We start from the raw sequence: 24,511 nt of genomic DNA on the forward strand, positions 1-24,511 counted from the left end.
TGTGATAAAGATGGCTATTTGTCCACTGAAAGCATTCTTTCAGTCTTTCTAGGTATCTTGCTAATCTACCTTTCCCAGCTTGCCTTGTGGTTAGGTGTGGCCAGTTGTCTGAGTTCTCTCCAAAATAACACAAGCAGAAATATTGTGTACTACTTCTGGGCCTAGGTCTCCAGACTGTGGGTATGCTTTCTCTTTTTCCCTTCCCTTTGGCTAGAATCCACTGGGACTCAGTCTTTATTATGCAACGAGACACTGGAGAATTACAGAGCGAGGATCTCAAAGAAGCCTGGATCTCTGAATAACTGTGTGGAGCAGAGCTACTCTGCCAAACTGAATCACTCACCTTGTAATAGTTACACAAGAGAGAAATAATTGTCTATATTCTCCAGGCTACTTATTTATAGTAGAGGCTTTTTGATATGGCAGCCTAGTCTTACCCTAGATTACTCACCACTCCATCATATAATGGACCTCAGCTTATAATTCACCTTGTGGAGGGAGAATGGCCTCAGACACACAGTTCTCCTGCCTTGTACCCTTTGTTTGCTAAGGTAAACCAAGCTGATAGCTTTCCATTTGAGAGAGCTGAGCCATTTACTCAGCGGAACACACCTAGCCTAGCCAAAGGTAACAAGCCCAAGTGCTTTCAAATACCAGGCCAGTGAGTTAGTGACATCAGCAAGTGAAGAGAAGGGCGGGTAGGGAAACGGAGAGCATGCCCCTGCTTAAGGTATGCAAATTTAAGCTACAGAAAACTGCCTTCTCAAGCCAAACATAGCCCTAGAGCTGCATTTTCCTGTACCCTGTTCCCCCTCGGTCGGCAGGACCAGCATAAGGGCGGTAACAGTATAGTAAATTAACAAGTTACTAGGAATTCAGAGTACTGACACACTTTCCTTAGCGCCTTAAGTTGCCCACCTGATCTGTGCAGGGCAGTGTACTACTCCTTTATTCTCGGGTCTATGGAGGTCTCCGCTAGGGTGGCGACATCCCGTGATTTACCTATTGGTATTAAAAACGGTTTCCTGGAAAGCCCTGCACAACGCCTGGGCACTCAAAGGCGTGTGTCTGAGGAGCGCACCGGGGAGGTGAAGACAGAAAGACCTGCCGAAGCCGAGGAGACCGCGAGAGGGAGAAGGGGCAGCCGAGCGGAGGAGACGGAGGCGAGGGAGGCGGTGCGGAGGCGCTGGACGGCGGGAGGAAGAGGGCGGGAACCCGGAGGAGCCCTGGAGAAGAGGAGGGAGGAGCACCTGGAGCCTCCAGCCTGCGCTCCCGGCTGGCTCGGAGCAGGCGCACTGGCGGCGCTCGCCCGCGTCCCCTTCCCCGCCCTCGGCCGTCGCCAGGGCGCAGGCTCGCGTCAGGGCTGGCGGCTGGGCCCGCGGCCGCCGCCCTCCCGCCGCGCCGCCGCGCTGCCCGCTTCCCCCTCGGCCTCGCCGCGCCTTCCCGCCCCGGACGCACTGGGCCCTGGCGGAGGTAACTGCCCGCAGATTCCTGCCCCTCACGGCCCCAGCCTCTTCCCCACGGCGTCGGGCCCGGCGTCCTCGGGCTCCTCGGGCTCCTCGTTCCCCCTCACACCCTCCTGTCGTGCACGCCCGCGACCTCCCCCAGCCCCGCCATCCCCCGCCGCACCCAGCCGCCTCGTCCTGTCCCTCTGCCCGGTCCCCGGCTTCCCCCGCGTCGTCCTCCCGCCGCAGCATCGTCAGGCCGACCGAGGTGCGTGGGCTCCGAGCGGCCCAGGTTGCCGGGAGCTGGCTGGGGACGAAGTCTGGCTCGGCCCAGACCTCGGCCCCAGACCGGGTCCTCCAGCTCCAGTGCCGTCCCCGGTGGGCACCGCGGTGGCACCTCGCGGAGTAGAGGGCCGCCCTGCCGCGCAGGATCCGGTTGGAGTCCCCTGGGGATGACTTCTGCGACGTGCTCTTAGGGTAACTCCTGTGTTGACCTTAGTGGGTGATAAATTAAACGCGCAGAAATGGACGCCAATTTTTAGACTTGTCTGTTGTGGAAACCACAGAACAACTTGGATTATTCTCTTGAAATTGCTTTTGCCAGTGTGTTTTAAATAAAGGTGCTTTTAAGGGATGGACTTTACATATTTCTCCTCTCGCATATTTTGTGAGTGTGATAGAGTTTATTTTTATATCTTTCTTCCATTAACTAATTTCACTTGTTTCGTGATGTTTATTAGTATCTATCCGTATGTAGCATTAGTGTTTTGAGTGCCAGTTCAGTATGTAGCAAAAATAACCTCTGCTACATTACAGGAGGTGATTTTTTTTAACTACTATTTTATTTTATTTATTTTTTTAAACTTTTTTTTATTGATTTATAATCATTTTACAATGTTGTGTCAAATTCCAGTGTTCAGCACAATTTTTCAGTCATTCATGGACATATACACACTCATTGTCACATTTTTTTCTCTGTGAGTTATCATAACATTTTGTGTATATTTCCCTGTGCTATACAGTGTAATCTTGTTTATCTATTCTACAATTTTGAAATCCCAGTCTATCCCTTCCCACCCTCCACCCTCCTGGTAACCACAAGTCTGTATTCTCTGTCTGTGAGTCTATTTCTGTCCTGTATTTATGCTTTGTTTTTGTTTGTTTGTTTTTGTTTTTGTTTTTTTAGATTCCACATATGAGCGATCTCATATGGTATTTTTCATTCTCTTTCTGGCTTACTTCACTTAGAATGACATTCTCTAGGATCATCCATGTTGCTGCAAATGGCATTATGTTGTCGGTTTTTATGGCTGAGTAGTATTCCATTGTATAAATATACCACATCTTTATCCAGTCACCTGTGGATGGACATTTAGGCTGTTTCCATGTTTTGGCTATTGTAAATAGTGCTGCTGTGAACATTGGGGTGCACGTGTCATCCTGGAGTAGATTTCCTTCTGGATACAAGCCCAGGAGTGGGATTCCTGGGTCATATGGTAAGTCTATTCCTAGTCTTTTGAGGAATCTCCACACTGTTTTCCATAGTGGCTGCACCAAACTGCATTCCCACCAGCAGTGTAGGAGGGTTCCCCTTTCTCCACAGCCTCTCCAGCATTTGTCATTTGTGGATTTTTGAATGACGGCCATTCTGACTGGTGTGAGGTGATACCTCATTGTAGTTTTGATGTGCATTTCTCTGATAATTAGTGATATTGAGCATTTTTTCATGTGCTTTTTGATCATTTGTATGTCTTCCTTGGAGAATTGCTTGTCTAAGTCTGCTGCCCATTTTTGGATTGGGTTGTTTATTTTTTTCTTATTGAGTCGTATGAGCTGCTTATATATTCTGGAGATCAAGTCTTTGTTGGTTTCACTTGCAAAAATTTTCTCCCTTTCCGTAGGCTTTCTTCTTGTTTTACTTCTGGTTTCCTTTGCTGTGCAGAAGCTTGTAAGTTTCATTAGGTCCCATTTGTTTATTCTTGCTTTTATTTCTTCTAGGAGAAAATTTTTGAAATGTATGTCAGATAATGTTTTGCCTGCGTTTTCCTCTAGGAGGTTTATTGTATCTTGTCTTATGTTTAAGTCTTTAATCCATTTTGAGTTGATTTTTGTATATGGTGTAAGGGAGTGTTCTAGCTTCATTGTTTTACATGCTGCTGTCCAGTTTTCCCAACACCATTTGCTGAAGAGACTGTCTTTATTCCATTGTATATTCTTGCCTCCTTTGTTGAAGATGTGTTGACCAAAAGTTTGTGGGTTCATTTCTGGGCTCTCTATTCTGTTCCATTGGTCCATATGTCTGTTTTGGTACCAATACCATGCTGTCTTGATGACTGTAGCTCTATAGTATTGTCTGAAGTCTGGGAGAGTTATTCCTCTAGCCTCTTTCTTTCTCTTCAGTAATGCTTCGGCAATTCTAGGTCTTTGATGGTTCCATATAAATTTTATTATGATTTGTTCTAGTTCTGTGAAATATGTCCTGGGTAATTGGATAGGGATTGCATTAAATCTGTAGATCGCCTTGGGCAGTGTGACCATTTTAACAATATTGATTCTTCCAATCCAAGAGCATGGAATAGCTTGCCATTTTTTAAAGTCTTCTTTAATTTCCTTCATCAATGGTTTATAGTTTTCTGTGTATAATTCTTTCACCTCCTTGGTTAGATTTATTCCCAGATATTTTATTACTTTGGGTGATATTTTAAAGGGGATTGTTTCTGTACTTTCTTTTTCTGTTGATTTATCGTTAGTGTAAAGAAATGCAACTGATTTTTGAACGTTAATTTTGTAACCTGCTACCTTGCTGAATTCTTCAATCAGCTCTAGTAGCTTTTGTGTGGACCTTTTAGGGTTTTCTATATATAGTAACATGTCATCAGCATATAATGACACTTTTACCTCTTCTTTTCCAATTTGGATCCCTTTTATTTCTTTCTCTTGCCTGACTGCTGTGGCTAGGACTTCCAGGACTATGTTGAATAGGAGTGGTGATAGTGGGCATCCTTGTCTTGTCCCAGATTTTAGTGGGAAGCTTTTGAGTTTTTCACCGTTGAGTACTATGCTGGCCGTAGGTTTGTCATATATAGCTTTTATTATGTTGAGATATGTTCCCTCTATACCCACTTTGGCGAGAGTTTTTATCATAAATGGGTGTTGAATTTTATCAAATGCTTTTTCTGCATCGATTGAGATGATCATGTGGTTTTTGTCCTTTCTCTTGTTGATGTGATGTATTACACTGATTGATTTGCATATGTTGAACCAGCCTTGTGTCCCTGGGATGACCGGAGGTGATTTTTAGAGTTTTAAAAGATGGAAAACCATCCATCATCAAATTCTGTAGAGTTCTGTCTTTACATCTTGAAATGATTAGCTATCTTTTTATCCTTTACATTTTAATTGACAAACTCATAAGTATACATAGGGCGTATTTAAAGCAAATCCCTGGCATAAGTATTTAAGTATATACTGAATCTCTAATCTAGGAGAGGAAAGGACTCTTTAAAAAAGTGGAATTACCACACATCACCAAAAAATAACATTAATTCTTTGATATCATTTAATATCTAGTCACATTCAATTTTCCCAGATTGTCTTTTTAAAATCTGAAATAATTTTAAGTTTACAAAGAAATTGCAAGAAGAATATAAAGAACTCCTAAACATTATCCAGATTGGCCACTTATTTTTATTTTGTTTATCTTTATCCTTCTCTTTATACTTGTGCACACACACTTTTTTCTGAACTATTTGATCAGTTTCTTTTTTCTGTTTTCTTTTAATTGAAGTATAGTCAGTTTACAACGTCATATCAATTTGTGGTGTACAGCATAATGTTTTAGTTATACACATACATACATATGTTCGCTTTCATATTTTTCATTATAGCTCACTACAAGATATTGAATATAATTCCCTGTGCTGTACAGTAGAAACTTGTTGTTCATCTTTTGTTCATCTACTTTATATATAGTAGTTAGAATCTGCAAATCTCAAACTCCAAATGTATCCCTTCCTACTTCTTTTCCCCAGTAACCATAAATTTTCTGTGTCTGTGAGTCTGTTTCTGTTTTGTAAATAAGTTCATTTGTGTCTCTTTTTTTGTAGATTCCATATATAAGTGCTATCATATGGTATTTTTCTTTCTCTTTTGGGCTTACTTCACTTAGAATGACTATCTCCAGGTCCATCCATGTTGCTGCACATGGCATCATTTTATTCTTTTTTATGGCTGAGTAGTATTCCATTGTATAAATATACCACAACTTATCTATCCAGTCATCTGTTGATGGACATTTAGGTTGTTTCTGTGTCTTGGCTATTGTAAATAGTGCTGCTGTGAACATTGGGGTGCATGTATCTTTTTGAATGAGCCTTCCCTCCAGATATATGCCCAGGAATGGGATTGCTGGAGCATAAGGTGAGTCTATTTTTAGGTTTTTGAGGAATCTCCATACTGTTTTCTATAATGGCTGCACCAAACTACATTCCCATCAACAGTGTAGGAGGGTTCCCTTTTCTCCACACCCTCTCCAGCATTCTGAACTATTTGAGAGTGGCTTGCATACATCATGCCTCTTTCCGCCTTGGTACTCAGTACCATGCACATTTTCTAAGAGCAATGATATTCTTTTACATAAACAAGGACAGTTATACAGTTCAGAAATTTTAGCACTGATACATTATTGTTATCTATATTACAGTCCATATTTCAATTATGTCAGTTGTCACAGTAATATTCTTTATAGCATAATCTTTATAGCAAAATTTCTGGTACAGGATATAATTCAGGATATTATATTGCACTTATATCTTATATTGTTAATCTTCTTTAACTTGAACAGCTCTTGAGCCTTTATTTTGATGACAATTACATTTTTAAGAAATTGTATTTTCCTCAATTTGGATTAGTTTCCTCATGAATAGACAGGTTTGCATTTTTTTTGGCAGAAATATTACATAAATAAAGTTTTGTGTTTTTCAAGTTATCACACCAGAGGAGCATACTGTCTGCCCCTTACAGGTTAAGATATTATCCCTTTTCTCCACTATTGGTATTTTTTCTTTTCTCGTTTTTTTGTAAATTATGAATTAATTTGTGGGAAGATACCTCTAGGATGTGTAAATATCCTATTCCTCATCAGAATCCTCCCTCTCTTTCTGTTTGATTTAGCATCCATTGATAGTTCTTTTGTGAATCAGTTTTTACTATGATCATTGCAAAATGTTGACATTCCACGTCTACCACCATATAAAGTGTGGTCTCATTTATCCTTATTTTACTTAATAGACTAACCTATTTATTTTGACACTCACAGTGCCCCAGATTTGGCTCTTCAGTCTCATTCCTCTTTCTTTTTGACTTGCCTCTATCATACATTTACTTCTTTGCTTTGGACCACAAGATGTTCCAGGTCCATCTGGTTCCTTTCCTGCCCCAACCCTGAAATCAGCAGTTTTTCCCAGGAATGCTGGTTCCTCTTACTGAAAAATGGTATTTAGAAATCAAGATCTGAGTGTTAAGTTTGCTCACTGTTACTAGGCTGTCATTACTTTTGGTCTTTTTACAGGATAGAGGTAGAAATAGTGATTTGTATACTGATACATTCATGTATTACAGCCATCTAATCCTCAGTTTCTCTTCCTATTCAGGATTTTACAGCTGTCTAATATTGTCCTTTATCATGGAAGGATAAAAATTTACAATTACTGCATTTAGTTGTCAGGTTTTTTGTTTGGGACCAGTTTCTCAATCTTTTCCCAACTTTCATAGAAGGTTACGGATCAATTATTTTGTGGAATGTCCCTCAGTTTGGATTTCCCTTATATTTCCTTGTGATTAAATTCAGGTTATGTTCTTTTGCACATATGTTCCAGAGATTTTTTTCTCATTTTAATGATTAGGTGGCAGATGATTTCCATTTGTCCCATTTCTGATCATTTTCATTTTGATCACTGGATTAAATGGAATCTGCCTTGTTTCTTCGTTGTAAAGTTATTCTTTTGTCTTTTGAAATTAATGAGTATTTTATAGGGAGATATTTTGAAACAATATAGATAGGCCATTTTTAACAAATGTTCAACTTATTGATAAATAAGTAATATTTTTATTTATGGATTCATGGTTTCCTATTTTATTCCATGGATTATAAAATAATTACTATAATTTATTTTGATGCTCATATTGTCCTCAGTTTGGTCTTTGGGATCCCTTTCATTATGGCTTCTATGTCCTCACTTTGCTTGGCTCCAACCTGCTGTGCCAGGCTCTCCCACTGCATGAACATCCTCCCAGTCACCCAGGAATGGACCATTCACCCCATATTATGCTCCCCTCACCCTAGTTGGGCTCTGACAGACTGTTTTTAGCCTCTACTGCAGCTATGCCCACACCCAGCATGAGGACTTGCTGGGCATCTTTACTTGATATTATCTCAGGGCTTCATTTTTATGTTGGTTAGTTTGGACTTTCTTACAGCTCGGTGGCTTAGCCTTGGATGATCTAGCATTGGAAAATACATAACATCACTTCCATTTTAGTCTTGGTCAGAGGAGTCAAAATCCCACCCAGTTTTTAGGGATGATGCATAAACCAGAGCTCTCAATGAGAAAAATGTGAGTCATGGTGTAAGAAGAGCATATGAGATGGGAGATATTCTTGTGGCCCTTTTTGGAAAATACAACTTACCTCACTGAGAAAATCACATCACATAGAAACTATATTGGCAAGATGTTGTCCTAGTTCATATTTATCTTCATGGCCTGAGGAATTACTTGTCAAAGAAGCAAATTCTTTTTGCCTGGCTATTCAAGATATGAGATACTGAATACATTGTCAACATTTTACCTTAAAAATAGAGTTAACTTGAGCTGATGAAAAGTAATTTACCAAAACTTTATGAAAATTTTAAACTAAAATCCTCAGTATTATGGGATGTTATCTTTTGTTGTTGTTTTTTACAGCATCTTGTGGCTTTTTACTTAATTGGTCATTGATATCTTAACAAGCATGGAGATACGATTAGAAGTTTTGACATCAACAAGTATCAAGCAGAAAAAACCCTGGCCCCGAGTCTCCTGGCTGGGACAGGTAGGTTTTTCTTTTCTCAAATAGTATCAGTTGTAATATATATTAAATGTATGCTTTGCCTATAAGATTGAAGAAATTTCTATGACCTTTAAAAATAAAATACGTGTAGAAGGATCACCTGCCCACTGAACAGGGTTTTGTGTATTTGTGTAGTAAGAAGCTGGCAGAGATAGGAAGGGGGCATCAGTCTTTCTGTGATGTATCAGAGTTGTCACCACTCTCATCACTCTCTTGCTCCTTTTCTCCATCACTTGCTTCATCGTTTCACTGTCCTCTGTTGCTTTGCTCTTGGAGACTGGGATAATGTGTCATCCTCACTCTCCTCTGCTCTGCTCTCCTGGAAATTCTGGGACGTAATCTCTTAGCTTGTAAAGTCCCAGTTTTTGAGATGGCACAGCCAGAACGCCTCTCTGCAGTTGTTGAGGATGAGCGTGGCTTTCACTCTGCAAACTAACAACTACAGAGTCTTTTTGAGCAGAGACGCATGCTTGGTGAGTCTTGTGTCCTGGTGAATCTTGGAATGACCACACAGGTGATGAAGCAGCCTCATGTCCAACTGGAAGTTTTCCAGTAAGCTCAGAGCATTTTCCTGATATTTTCTAAAACTAAGTCTAGGAGTAGCATGACACTGCTTCAGAAATGAAAAGTCGTATCTATTTTAGCCTAAGTAAATAATTTAAAAACCTGCCCATACTGCTGTTCAGATTGATGAGATTAAACAGCAGAAGACTCAGATTAGGCTACCAGAATTGGAAGATAGTCCTATAATTCTAAACTTCAAAGAAATTTCAGTGTAACCATTAATTCATCCTACCTAGTAATTCTACAAGAGATACTTTAAGATAGGATGAAAAATCTTCAGATTCCATAATCAACCTTATTGTTCACTCTGTGATGTGTAGCATATAGAAATAAATAATCTTTCTTAAATGTCACTGTATTTTCCTTTCTAGGATAGTTTATTTAGGTAAGCAGTTGAATGAATTTCTGACACCTCTTGTATCTTATTTCTTCTTTTAGGAAAATGAAGCTGTTTTTCTTTTGGATAATAAATTCATAAATGAAATTAATTTGCTATCAGGAAGGACAAAGAAGAAAATTCCTAGTCTTCAGCCTTTGTTGAAGGATGTTATAGTCCTAACAACATCCAATAATGGTTAAGTAATACTAATCTTTTCAAAAGTCTAGGTAAACTGTACTTTTTAATAACTTGGGAGTAATATTAAGGGAAATATTAGATTGTAAGTATTGCATTTTCTTTTTGGAAACAGATGCCTGGCTGGCTGGGGTACTTGCTACAGGGAAGCTTTTCCTTTGGAACAAAGATCAAGATTGTTTGAAAACTATACAAGCAACTGAAAAGCCTAAGGAAATGATTAAAGCTGCAGTAGGTGGGAGTTTTTTGATTTGTTTAAACTGGTTTGACTTGATATTTAGGAGGAATAGAGGATAAAACATTTTCCTATTACTGTCTTAAAAATACATCTTTGTGTAAATATATATATATTTCCTTATATATGTAAATATTTCTTTGGTGGTGTTCATTTGTAAGAGATATTCATCTTGAAGAAAGTCTGGCATGCCTAACATACCTATGGTAGCAATGGGTTCCTAGTATCACATAATAAGTACATGTTAAAAGTTATTATTATTGTACTTCTGATTAGTCTTACATCCTAAATGGAAACATCGTTTAGGTTCCTTATTGTCAGAATAGATAAAATTAGTACTTTTTGGGAGAATTCAGGCTTCAGAGGTTTCAGTACTTTTTTTTTTTTTTTTTTTTAGCAAGCTCTTTGAGACTGTACTTGTATGTATCTGACAATGGGAAAAGAGTGCTGCTTGTAACTCCTTCTGGATGGATGTTTCTTTGGGAACATTTGGAATTCAAGAATACCTTATCTTCTAAAAGCCCTACATCGGTGGGCCAGTGGTCCCAGATTATGCCTGAAGAAGCAGTGCCTTTGCCTTCCCCTGAAGATAAAGAAGCTGTAGTACATGCTGTTTTTATAAAAAATGAGGTAAAATCCAAATCAGACAGGGTGTTATAGAAGTTGAGATCTCGGACTCAAAGAGCAGACACCATCTGGGAAGCTGTTGAACAGAGTGTATAATGACACAGCTATGTATTTCCAGTCATCATTCATTGTCACAGTAATTGTAAAATTATCATGGAAAAAAATTTTTATATTTCTTGGTCACGTTTTGAAAGATGTTTACTAAAAATGGTTTGAACTTGGAGCTTCCTTTGTCTTTCCCTAGTTTTACTTTTCCCTAGTTTTGGAATATAACTGGTTTTGTGATCAAAAAAGCTAGAATTGTTGATATTAAGTAAGCCATTTATTCCCAGGAAATAACACATTCATTAACTAAAAAAACATTTAAAATAGCTCTTTGTATGCATTTTATTACCCAGTCCACTATTGTGAGAAATTGCATTTTGAAGTTTTATTGTTTTCCTATACCTCCCTCAACCCCCACCAATAGTGCCCCATTTTAAATAATATGTAACTATAAAAGAGAAAAATAAATATGTAAGCATACATAAATAAATGGCAGTGTTTTCTTAAGAGAGTAAAGTTCACCTTGATTTCCCATTTGAGACACGCCTCTGGCTCAGAAATAAATTACTTAGTCTTTAGCTTAATTAAAAAATTTTTTTTGGGTGTTGGGGGGAGGTAATTCGGTTTATTCATTTATTTATTTATTTACTTACTTATTTTTTAACGGGGGTACTGGGGATTGAACACAGGACCTCGTGCATGCTAAGCACACGCTCTACACTAAGCTATATCCTCCTGCCAGCTTAATGTTAAGCTATGTGTTAAGAATAAAAATACAAGCAGGATCTTGATATGTTTCATTTATTTTATTTATGATGACAAATATATGTTGCATAGATCTTGACTTATCTTCAGATTAATTACGTACTAAAGTGTATTAAATTTGCCTGCAGTTATTTGGAGACTGCTGCTTGTGTTCATTTGCTTTCTTTTCCGGGGAAAGCCTGAAGTTAACATTTCTAGCAATTCGGTGGCATGAAAATGCGCTTACACCTATGAGGTGAGGTAAATGTTTCCTTCTTCCTTGTTTTATAAAACTATTATCTCTTGGCCCACAAATGCATAATAAAATTAGTAAATGAAATGTGAATTTCAACTTCTGGTGCTTCACAAATCCTTTCTTCCTTTAAGTATTGTTCTGTTTCTTTAGTTTTCCTTTTAAATATTTATTCTAGAAAGTTTTTCTTGTTTTTGTTTTGTTTTCCTTCTTGGAGAACACATGAAAGGTATGGCAGACTATGGCTTTGCTTGTCTAAAGACTATAAAGTAACTCTTTTGAAAAGTAATTCAACTGGATTTTTTAAAGGACATAACTTACTGAATTCACTGCTATACCTTTTAAATGTGCAAGTTTTTTACATTAAAAATAGTTTTATTTATTCTAAAAGCCCAGTAAAACAAAATACATTACAAGCATACAATGACTGGGGGAAGGTACAGTTCAAGTGGTAGAGCCCATGCTTAGCATGTGTGAAGTCCTGGGTTCAATCCCCGGTACCTCCTCTAAAAATAAATAAATAGACCTAATTACGTCCTCCCACAAAAATAAATAAACAAATAAATAAATAAATAAATAAATAAAACTTCTAAAAAAGCATATAAAGACTAAGATTTAGTAAAATAGTGAGGTTTTTTGTTTTTTCTGTTTATTTTCTTTGTTTTCTATGCTAGCAGTACTTTTATTAAAGTATAATTAATATAAAGTAAAATGAACAAATCTTAAATATACAGCTAGATGGCCTTTGATAAATACACATATGCCTGTAACTATCCTCTTATCAGTGCCACTATCCTAAAAATCCCCTCTTCTCTGTTTAATCTGTGTAAAAATGTGTGCAGTAATGTGGAAATATTGCGTCTAAACCTTTAGTGGTTGCAGATGTGTTTGGGGTTGGGTACAGAACATGCCATTACTAACAAAACCCTGATATGGATCTTGCTTGTTTAACTAGCAGTTGCTCTTTTACGCCCTATATGGAACTTCTGAACACTTGCTAAGAGACCCCATATATATGTACACATGTAGGAATTTAGTTGGACCCTTTTTTTTTTGTTATGAAATGTATATATATGCATATTTCCTGTTCTTAATTAGCTCATTACTTTCTTAGGTCATTGACATACCATGTTCAGTGGGCACAGCAAGACTGCCTTCTGCACAGTCTTATTCCTAAGTGTGAATCAGTAAAGTCAAGAGGAGCTCTGATTTCTGCCTTTTCAAGAGACGGACTTACCTTGGCAGTAACTCTTAATCAGAAAGACCCGAAGGTCAGTAAAAAAGAGTTTAGTTCAGTTTTGACATTTTTTTTTACCCTTAAGATAGTTTTTTTTCTTCTTAATACTACTTTATGTTCTTTAAATTGGTGGTTTCTGATCCAACTTGATGTTGTAAATTGGTAAAATTTTTAAAATTAGCTGACATAGTTTTCAGAATTTGACCCTCAGAAGTGAAAAGAGGATAGTGGAAAAGGAAGAAAGAAAGGCAAAGTGGTAACTTGATACTCTTGAAATGTAGTATAAAAGAAAGAAGACTTATAGGTGGTCAATATTACCTTGCCAGTTGGGAAAGTCTCTAGATAGTTCATTGATATAATCTCTAGATCTGCAGAATTATAAGTATAATAATTTTAATGGTTTTGTTGTCTTTTTTTTTCTTTCTAGTCAACTCAGGTATTATTTATAAACACACTGAATTTTGTTACTCTCTGTGGTAGCCTTAAAGGATGTAGTAATAAGAATCCTGTGGTTCCAGCAACACTTATCAGGTAAGAATTCTTTTGTATTTCTAGTGTTTTTCTTTTCTTTTCTAATAGTCTAATAAGTTTAAGGCTCTGATAATACAGTAAGTGTCTAAGTAGGTATTTAGATAGATAATGCAACTTTTAGCATTTGTGCTTGATAGATTCTAATAATTGCTTTATATAAGGAAGGCCTTAAATGCCTCAGGAAAGGATCTGATAGGGTAGAAGTCGATGAACATATTTTCTTTTTTGTTTGTTTCTGTGTTGCCTCAGGAGGAGTAGAATCGTGATTGGGTAGAGAAATACTGGGCTTAGTTAGAGAGACTGAACGGAAAAACCTGGATTGGGAAGACCATTATATACTCAGGTTGAGGTGTTAATAGCCTTTTAAACAAAAGTAGCATTCTCTGCGTAAGGGTTGATAGCAACATAAATGGTGGTTTTGGATGGCAGATGGACTTACGCAGGATTGTAGAGCAGGAATATTTCCTTTTGGAGTCTCCAGATTTCCTTTTCTGGATACTTCTGTGTGTTCTCTGAATATCCAAAGTTTTTTGATTCATCCAGGCTGCCTCTTTATTTTCTTTCTCTCCCCTAAAGTTCCTTTCTAGAAGTATTACTGGTCTCAGTTCAGTGGTTTCTTTGACTTAGGGTGGTCATCATTTACAAGAGGAGGAGCTACTTTTTATCCCCATGAAAGAAACATTATTAATATTATTAGATACTTAAGGAGTAGTAATGGCTTTGGGAGGAGGGAGTCTGCTACTGAGTGGAGCTCTGGCAGGCTGCAGAGAAGACAGGCATGGTATTCACTTCAGATCTACCAGTAGATCTTAGCTGTGGACACCACTAGAATTAAAAGTTGTTCTAATTATGATCTAAGGGACTAAAAAGCTCTGCTTTTTTAGGTAGTATTTCCATCTTATGGTTTGCTTATGAATCTAGGTAAATTTCTAACTGGTATGTTGTGTAGAGTAGATGTTTATGCACAAACGCCTTTTTTCTTACCTTTTTTCTGGGAAGTAGAATACACAAAATGTATGTGACATTTGCCTACAATTCATTCTTTTGCCATTATATTTTGAAGTGTCTCACCCCTCCTTGGCCATTATAAACTGTCAAAGACATTGTAGAGAGTCCTTTCTAAACATATTGTCTTGCTTTTTCTAGGTCGTACTGGGTAGGTGATATCAGCTGGACTCATGATAGTCTTTTTCTGGCCTGTGTGTTAAAACGTGGCTCCCTAGTTTTGTTGACCTGCCAAGGTGAATTGCTAACGTTAATTACATTTGGTTGCTCTATAGAATTTGGGCCAGCAGAATTTATTCCTCTTCACCCACTAATAACATATAGGTGAGACATTTGAATTGTTTTAATTTATTTACAGATGTTTTTTCTCTTTTGATATTACTTTACTTTTTTTTTAAAATAATTTCATCTTTCACATTGTCTTATTCTTTCTTTGAGTCTGTCATCTCAATATCTGTTTCTTATTTATAGTTTTCTTCTATTTCTTTTTGTGGCTTAATCCTGGTGAAAATTTGACATTGTGGCTATGTAAGTATATGTTATTTAAATATTCAATAGCACTAAAAATGTATCTTCTTTGATATAAAAGTTAATAAAAATGTGATATGTCCTTTACTGTTTTAAAAGAAGAACACAATTACTTAAATTAATAACTCAAAATTAACTTGGCATATGGATTTATTTACTTTTTTCCTAGAAGGAAAAAGGGGAAATGTTGTTGAAAATGGATAGAAGACTTTAGAAGTTAGCCATATTTTAATTTTTAGTGAGATGGGGTAGCAGTTTGGCTTTGGAGTCATACAGATCAAGATTCAAATCTGGGTTCTTCTGTTTATTAGTTGTGTGACTTTGGGTAAGTTATTCTTCAAGCCTCTGTTTCTTTTACTGTGAAATGAAGACGACAATAATTGTCTCTTAGGATTGAGGGATGAAGTAAGTGCTCAGTAAATGTTTGTTGTTACTGGGTGGGATTATTATATATGGCTAGCCACATATACACAGGTATGTACAAAACAAAAAAAAATTGGAAAAGGTCTTTGAAACTAATCCATTCCCTTTGCTTTATAGAAAGGAAACTGAAGAGGACTGTCCTTCTGATTATGTTTAGCAAAAAGTTGTGCTGAATTTTTAGCAGTAGAAAATTCTAATGGGAAAACTTGTCACTTCATGCAGTGAAAGTGTTTTTTCCCTTATTTCTTCTGGTCTGATTCGTAATTGACTTGAATTTCTTCACATTTTCCTTTAAAATTAATATTTGGGATCTTTCAAAATGGATTGCTTCTTCTGATTATAAAAGTAATACATATTTGTTATTTTAAAAACTTAAAAATCAAATGGTACAAAACTAAATAATGTAGAAAGTGAAAGACTTGTAATCCTGTTTCTCAGAGATAAAATTATTAGCATTTGAGTGTGTTGTCCTCCAAATTAAAAAATTTATATAACAATTACAATAACATTAGTTTCTTTTTTAAAGCAAAATATCATATATGCTGTTTACTATTTTGCTTTTTTATTTAACTCCATGTCTTATACATCTTTCCACAAGGTCACTTTTTATTAGTTGTATAGATTTCATAGTGTGTACATTCTATAACTAGTCTTCTATTGTGGACCATTTGGCTAATAAAATCTAAATTTGAATAGTTCCCTAACCAGAAAAAAATTTGTATTTTTATTATTTGTTCTCTTTATATTTATAAAACCCCCAAATTAATAATCAATGATATTAAGTACTCAGAATCAGGCACCATAACAATAAATAACTATATTTATGTGGAAACTCAGTCAAATTTAATCTTAAGCTGATAAAATTTTACTTACCACCATCCTCTTCAAATATCCTCTCAGTTTCTTTTCTTTTCCTTAACAACAATGTACTCGTAACTCCTAATTATATTCTTATAAGTATAATATATGGTAAGAAGGAAAGTTAACTGTTTAACTCTCTTTAATAGTAAAAAGTGAACTACCTCAATTCTTTTCTGAAAGAGGTTCTATAAAACTAGATTAAAAACAAAATAGAATAAATGCCACAATTCTGAGAAAATTTTAAAAACCACGTAAGTCCCTATTAGTCACTTATGTTTTCCTTACAGATACATGCATGTTTAATATTTTTGTATTTAATTTGCTTGGTTTTTTATTATTCTAGAACTTTTAATCTTTTTGTTTTTTTCTTTTTGTTTGGAATAATATGACTGTTTCTGTTAAGATTTTTCTCTCACTAATTCTTGAATTTTGATATTTATTTGCTAGACCACAGCAGTTTACATTTCAAGATTCGAATAATTCTGTAGATTCATCAGCTTCTGATAGTGACCCTATGAGACAGAGATTTTCTATAAAAGCACACTCACGGTTACCCTACCTCATTATTTCTGATGGATACATGATCACAACCCTTCGATTTCTTGATAATCTGTCTCCGTCAGTGCTCATGAGATCCCTTCTACTTGATTCAACCCAGAGACTTGAGAAAACATACCAAAGTGTGATACTGTCTAAGGTATAGTGCTTTTTGGTATCATTAGTGAAAGTTGGCTTCTTAGTCTTTTCCGATTTTAAACTGTGCTGACAGTTATATCCTTGGATTATATACAGTTGTCTATCAAAGTCTTAATTGTAGTAGAATTATGGGTAAAATTTTGCTCCTGGAAATCTCTTATCTTTTCTTCTATAGCCAAACAGCAAAGGGCTGAACTTGAGATCACTGGATTCCCTAAGATCTAGCTTGTTAAAACACCAAGGAAATGAACATTCAGCTGATTCTACTGTCCCGAGATTCTTGCAGGCAGAAGAAACAATGAAATTAAATGAAAAAACAGCAAATTTACAGGTACTTAGTAGCAGTGTTTTATTTACTTTGAGCAGTTACATATTGACTTTGTTCTTGTTTTTCTCTTATTAAAGGAAGAGAAACTTGAGAACATCAAATGATTCTACTTGTAAGGTATTTAATGATACTGAGTATAATTTTTTTCACTCATGTTTTAGGATTTTGAAGCAGAAGAAACTAATGAAGGCAAACAGTTTCCAAACAACTTATTCTCCTTTTGCAATCAAAAAAGTGATCTACTGTTTAGTAGTGCCAAGGAAGGAAGGTTGGAATTTGCTTCTATGATTGATACGATACATGCAAAGGATGATACTGAAGAGACAGATAAAACCATTACAGAGCTACATTCTGTCCAGAAAAATCTCCTTTCAGCATGGACTATAGGAATTTCAAAAAATGTGACAGAAAAAAATTTAATGTTAAATTACACAGTAGTTTGTATCACTCATTTTTTCTACATTCTTCAATTTATAAAATGTCCTTTCCCAAAACTTGATCTTTTTCTAAGCAAGAGCCCAATATATGATGCATGGGTACTTTGTATCTTTCAACTTTTTCATCAGTGTTTATCAGTCCACTACTGGGATTTGAGGTACAGACAAGATGTAGGACATTTGGTAAAGCTGGCATCAAATACTGTAAAGCTTTTGCTGACTCAACAACAAGAAGGTCAGTTATTCTCAGAGAAGCTTTTAGCTTGTTTTCATTTACTCAGAATGGTAGCTGATAATTTAAATGGCATATACAGCCTTCAGCCTGAAGTGATTTCAGCATCTGCTGATGGAAGTGGAACAGTAAAGCAAGATTCATTGATGGTACCCATTTTTCAAATGTTTCAAGATAGTGGTTCTCAGGAAAGCTGGTCTTGGAACTCATCTTTCAAGATTCGTCCTCAAGTATTGAATCTTGTTCAACAGCCAGGCCACAGGTATAATGACTTTAATATTAGGATACCATCAGTATTATAGCTGTTAAAAATTGAGATATAATTCCCATACTGTGAAATTCACCATTTTAAAGTGTACAAATCCCTTATTTTTTTTTTAGTATAATCACAGGGTTGTAGAACTGTTAGCACAAATTCCAGAATATTTTTATCACCCCAAAAGAAACCCTGTATCCTCAGCACTATAGGTTTTATGTTATTTAAAAATATTTTAGGGTTTATGCCAAATGTTATTCAACACACATATTTTATTAATCTTGGGCAACCATGATACTGTTGATAGATTTTGGTTTAGGTAAGCACTGTAGAAAAATGACCGTAGGTACATAAAACATTTATGAAGGTTTTAAAAATATGTTATGCATTTTTTTGATCAGTGGACTTTGTGCTATATTTAAATCTGATCAATTTGTATATGTGTTATCACCTCAGTGAAGAGTACAGGCAGGGGAAAAAAAAAAAGGCTTAGGAAGAGGCTCATTCTTACCCCTAGTCTGAAATTTGGTTGTGATGATTACCTAATTTTGTGTGCAGATTGACTGTTCTCTGGAGAACATTGTACAGAAAAACTTTGTGGTATCAAACACAGTTAAGTCAAAGAGTTCCTGAAGATGACATACACTTAACTGAAAAGATGACACACGAAGCATCTACTGTCAAATCCCTGTTATGTCATATACAGGCTACATTGCAGACTGCTGGCGTTCGCTTGAACCAGACCTTACAACTTAAACCCATCAATGGTCAGTATCTTATAAACAGTTTCTTCTTCTAGGAACAAACAATATCGTTAGCTGGACTTTGGTTTTATTAATTGGTTGTATTGGTTGTAGTTATTTGTTTTTTTCAAAATAATTTCTGGCTGAACAATATCCACTAAATTTTAAAACAAGTAAATTTTTACAAAGTAATTGAATTAACTGTGGCTAATTGTTGGTTAACAACTTTGTAGGTGAAGAGTGCTTCCTATTAGGATCATATGAAAAATCTGTTCAAATATGGAAGAAAGCTCTGCAAGAAACCCAAGAGAAAGGTAGGGGAGTGTTAAAAAATGTTACTTGCTATATTATTGATAGGAACGTATTTTAGCATGCTGTAGAGCTTAAAAATAATTACAGATTTCTGAGTGTTCACAATTTCTTAATGTTAAAATAGAATAAAAATGTAGGTACCTTGACTGTCAGAAATAGTTATTTAAAATTATTCTTAGTCTTGAAATTTGTATCACCTCGGTTTTTTTTTTTGTTGTTGTTGTTGTTGTTGTATTTTTTGTAATCCATGGATAAGGCTCCTCTGTCCTGTTTTTTGGTTAGTGATGGAACCTATGATTTATTGTTGATGGGAGAAAAATGAGGCTTAAATCTTAAATTAAAAAATTTTTTGTCATTTAGAGGGGCTGCAAGTATCTAAATAAGAAACCGTGGGTCACATATTTTGTCACCTTATTGCAGACTTATAGAAACATGTAGCCTAGGCTCTCTGCACTTAAGTAATTCAACTTTAAGAGTTTCCTATAAGTTAGACTGACTGTGGGCTAATTGGAGTTTTGATGAGAATATAGGGGTGTGGAGTCTAGAAACTGGTGATAGCTTTTATGATATAGAGCTGAGGTTGTGATAGGTTCTCAGCTAGTGACCTTGCAGCTAGCTTTGACTATAACTAGTACATGATCAGGTTTAGCCAATTTTTTATTTTTTAATTATTTTTTTTAATTGAATTATAGTCAGTTTACAATGTTGTGTCAATTTCCAGTGTAGAGTGCAATTTTTTCAGTTATACATGAACATACATATATTCATTCTCACATTCTTTTTCACTGTGGGCTACCACAAGATCTTGTATATATTTCCCTGTGCGATACAGTATAATCTTGTTTATCGTTCTACATATGCCTGTCAGTATCTACAAATTTCGGACTCCCAGTCTCCCTTCCCACCTCCCTCCCTGCTGGCAACCACAAGTTTGTATTCTATGTCTATGAGTCTGTTTCTGTTTTGTCTATTTATGTTAGGTTTGGCCAATTAGTAAATTTATTTTCTGACTGCTGTGGCTTTGTATATTTCATTCACTTATCTACTTAACCAGTACTTATTGAGGGCCTGCTATGTACCTAGTACTGTGTTAGGTACTAGGAATAACTGAAATAAGCAAGTTTACCCTCAAGTTGCCCACAACCTGGAAGAGAGATTACATAAATAACTGGCATGTTTCTCATTATGTTTCGTGGTAGTTGCTGGGGAAGGACAGAAGAGCACTTCATACGGTCTGAGGCTGGAATGCAATCAGTCCTGGGAAAACCTGGACGAGTTGATATTTAAAACTGTGTGAAAATCATCCAATTGAAGTAGTGAGAATGGTTTAACAAAGGAAATAGCATTCCAAAAGCAAAAAGGCATGAAAGGAAAAAAAAATGCCAAAACAAACAAACAAACAAACAAAAGCATGAGAAACCATGGCAGTTTTGGTAAACTACAGTACTTTAACAGGACTAGATTACATGAAATATGTATGTAACCTGGAGGTTGGTGTGGTGAGAGCTAAAGTGAGAGTCAGAGCAGATGATAAAGGAACATATTCTGCAGTGCCCCTGGGTTAATAATTTATCCTAAAGGTGTGGGATCACTTAAGATGCTTTATAAGTGGGAAAGAGAACTTTTCAAATAAATATAGGCCATTTGGAAAGATCACTTTGGTACACCATGGAGGGCCATTTGTAAGAGTGTGGTGTGGAGATGTGGATTTTACCTAGAAGCAAGAAAATTAGTCATTTGAGGAGATCCTGAACCAAAGCAATGTCCAGAGTACTGGAGGAGAGAAGTCACATTTGTCAAATATTTAATAAATTTAATCAGTTGGACTTGTGACTGAGTAGAGAAAGAAGCCTGATGTAGTTCTTGCATATAGGGATTGTCCAGCTGGATAGAGAAGAGTGGCATTAATGTGATGAGAAGTTCTCATGAAGGAAAGTTTTCATAATGAGTTCCATTGTGGACCATTTCATTTAATTCATGTTTCTAGTTGTATCTATTTGCAATGATTTCTTATAATGGAGGCTGAAAGTAACAGTGGCTTCAACAAGAAAGAAGTTTATTTCTCCTTCTTAGAAGAGGAGAAGTTGGCAGCATGGGGCTGATTTGGTGTTTCTGTGGTCTCTTCAAGGACTCATGCTGTCTTAGTTTTTCTTCTCCATCACCAAATGCATTGCTTCCCATCTTAAGGCCATTACGTGAGTTAAGAATGGTGCTGGAGCTCCAGCCATCACGTGCATCATCTAGGTAGAAGAAAGGAGGAAGGCACGAAGGGCAAGAAAGCGTGCACCTGTTAGCTGAGTTACCTCTCTTTAAGCAGCCTTTCTGGTGGTTCTGCACAGTATTATTATCTCTTCGTTCAGAAATTTGTCTTATTTTCACATGGCCACATCTAGCAAGAAATTGTGATCTGGGTGCATTGTAACCCCAAATAAAATTAAAATTCTTCTGCTCAGGAAGCATGGCTAAGGGGCAGGCAACCAGCAGTCTCAGTCCTAAGCACCCTTCAGATATTTGAAGGCGGTCATCCTGGGCTCCTGTTTCATTGGATAGTGTTTCTTCTTTGGAAAGTCCTTTGATTATCTATTTGGTATTTGTACAGTTTCTTGTTTTTTGTGGTTTTTTTTTTTAAACTTTCTGTTTCATGTTATGTGTACTTGAGACAGATGTCATTAGTGGATTTTAGTACTGAGATGAGGCTGATTTGCATCTCTCTTTAGATAAAATCTTAGTCATCCTAGGGCCTGATGAAAGAAAATAAAATTGTTCAGAACTTAAAATGAAAAAGAACAAAGTATTGCTGACCTGTTTTTTGCTGAAGTATAAAACATACAGAAAAGTTTACACAACACAAGTGTACAGCTTAATGAATTTTTATAAACTAAATGCTTGCATCTACCCAGCACCCAGGTCAAGAACTTTGCCCAGCTAGCATGTTTTTAATGTAAGCTTAATTCTTTCCTGTTTAAGGAGGAAGAAGGGCGTGTTTTCTCCAGATGCGCTATTATCTTTCCCTTTTATACTGCCACCTCTATAACTATAATTTAAATGATGCTCAAGGATTGTGTGATCAGCTAGTAAGAGAAATACTGAGATGGTCCTACCTACCTGTGAATGAAAATGAAGATTGCTCAGGTATGCTTTTCAAAAACCAGTATGTTTAATGTTAGTAGTTTGTGTTTATAGGTTTAGATGTGAAATTGCTTATGCATAAAAGTTGGTTGCTCTACCCTGTTGTCACCTTCTCAGTGGCAGGGTCATGTTTGTGTGTGTTTGTTTTTAATCTTTGGGTCCCTAGGCTTAGCAGTAGTAGCCTGCTAAACTGATGTAATTGTTGTCCCACTGCCACATTTGTTGGACATACTATCGGTACCCAAGAACTTTTCATTAATACAGTTATATTTTCTTTAACTGTTGCCTAAGGTGGTTTACTAAAGTGATGGAAATCACTTTCTGAGGTATTCTGAGTCCTTTTAAAGTCTGTTTAAGAGGCTGCAGAGTATCTGGATTGCCCTTTTTAAAAGACGTATATTTACATTAAGCAATAACCAGAGTGAAAGATACATAAGAACAAATACATACTATATTGATAATGGTTGTATGGTGGTAGACATTAGATGTATACTATGCATATGAATGTGTCAGAAAGGCTCAATATATAAGAACTTTCTAAACGGAATAAATGGAGTTCATGATAATTTTTTTTTTTGGCTTCAGCCACTGTTTATAGATTTCTTATTCTTTGTGATTTTTATCTTTTTAAATTTTTGTGTTTGTTATGGAAGCAGTCCATGTTCATTTTAGACAATTTTGAAAATATGGAAAAGTATAAAGAAGAAAATGAAATCACTCTTAATTCTACCACTTTTTTGTCTATATACATTTATATATGTATAGTACCAGAGCTGTGTATTGTTTTATAATCTTTTAAATTTAATATTATGATGAATATTTTCCAGTGTAAATTAATATTCTTTTAAAAAACCTATTAAGCCTTTTCCTCATTATTTGCACATTTTAGGTTGTTGCCACTTACTTACTATTTTAAATAATGCTGCAGGGTTCATAAATTTTTGTAAGCATTACTAATGATGTCTTTAGGATAAATTTCTAGAAATGAGTTTACAGATCAAAGAAAATCCATGATTTTGACTTTTGATGCCTGGTATCAAATTGCCCTTGAGAAAGGCCTGTTAGCTGTGGATGAGTGGAAGATTTTTATGTGTGATTTTTTAACTGACTGAATATTCTTCATTTTTTTTCCAGCAATATTGTCATTAATAATTTGACTTTCAAGATAAGTTGAACCTATAGTAATGTGTTTGTTTTCATTTATAATGATAATTGCTTAGAATCCATTAAGCATATCTCTGCTGGGTCAGGAGTCCACAAGACTAGCCCCCAACTTCAGTGATTCACAGAGAGGACTCCTGGGACTCAGTAGATGGTTGTGCTCACACCTGTGATTCATTACAATGAAAAGGTACAAAGCACAATCAACGGAGAGAAAAGCAGCATGGGGTGAAGTCCGGAGGCAGCCAGGCACAAGCTTCCAAGAATCCTTTCCCAACAGAGTCACAAAGGACATACTTAATTCCTCCAGCAAAAAGTTGTGACAACACATCTGAGGTGTTGCCTACCAGCGAAACTCATTAGAAACTCAGTGCACAGGGCTTTTAATCAGGGGCTGGTCACGTAGACCCTCTCTGCCTAGCCCATGCCAAAATTCCACACTTTCAGAAAGAAAGCAGATATTCAGTTAAACAACATTTTTTGTACAGTTAGGTCCAGTGAGCCACTCTTCATCAGTTAAAGTGGTGGGAATCCTCCCCATATCCAAGTTCCTAAACCAACCAAAGGTCAATGTTATAAGCAACTTTATAAGCCTTTCGAGTAGTCAAGCCTGCTATTATCTCCTTCCTGCACACTTACCTCATTAAGTTATTGTATGTAGTTATAATTTAATTTTTATTGCATAAGGTTGCTATTACTAACACCTTTACTATGCCATATACAAAATTACCCTTTTAAACTTTTTTAAACTTATGAATGGATACAGTTTTACTCTATGACAATATCTTTTAGAATTAGGTTGCTTCCTGTTTAAGGGGCTTATTCCTGAGTTTTGTATAATGAGTTTTTGCATTATTAAGATTATTGGAAATCATGCCTTTGTATAATTTCTACTCTAAGTCTTTTGCCTAGGAGAAAAAAATTCTTACCCTCTGTATTTTTAACGTTATGTGAAGAAAAGTATGGTTTTCCCAAACTTAGAGTGATTAAATGAAGAGTCCTGCTTGAAGGCTAATAAAATTTTTTCAGAACCCTTTT

At 36.2% G+C, this 24,511-nt stretch overlaps 1 protein-coding gene across 1 annotated transcript in view; it reads left to right on the forward strand.

Moving 5' to 3' along the window:
- The first annotated feature begins 1,337 nt into the window (after positions 1–1,337).
- Positions 1,338–24,511, forward strand: part of CPLANE1 (ciliogenesis and planar polarity effector complex subunit 1) — a 97,267-nt gene continuing 74,093 nt past the window's right edge. The window contains exons 1-15 of the mRNA XM_072958766.1: positions 1,338–1,473; positions 8,408–8,534; positions 9,555–9,690; positions 9,806–9,925; positions 10,323–10,555; positions 11,491–11,597; positions 12,709–12,865; positions 13,259–13,362; positions 14,509–14,691; positions 16,627–16,876; positions 17,051–17,206; positions 17,365–18,134; positions 18,687–18,895; positions 19,105–19,185; positions 22,151–22,315. Coding sequence (XP_072814867.1) covers positions 8,454–8,534; positions 9,555–9,690; positions 9,806–9,925; positions 10,323–10,555; positions 11,491–11,597; positions 12,709–12,865; positions 13,259–13,362; positions 14,509–14,691; positions 16,627–16,876; positions 17,051–17,206; positions 17,365–18,134; positions 18,687–18,895; positions 19,105–19,185; positions 22,151–22,315 — 2,752 coding nt within the window. The 5' untranslated portion in view covers positions 1,338–1,473; positions 8,408–8,453. The remainder of the gene's footprint in view (positions 1,474–8,407; positions 8,535–9,554; positions 9,691–9,805; positions 9,926–10,322; positions 10,556–11,490; positions 11,598–12,708; positions 12,866–13,258; positions 13,363–14,508; positions 14,692–16,626; positions 16,877–17,050; positions 17,207–17,364; positions 18,135–18,686; positions 18,896–19,104; positions 19,186–22,150; positions 22,316–24,511) is intronic.

The sequence above is a fragment of the Vicugna pacos genome, chromosome 3, assembly GCF_048564905.1.
Source record: "Vicugna pacos chromosome 3, VicPac4, whole genome shotgun sequence".
Classification (NCBI taxonomy): Eukaryota; Metazoa; Chordata; class Mammalia; order Artiodactyla; family Camelidae; genus Vicugna; species Vicugna pacos.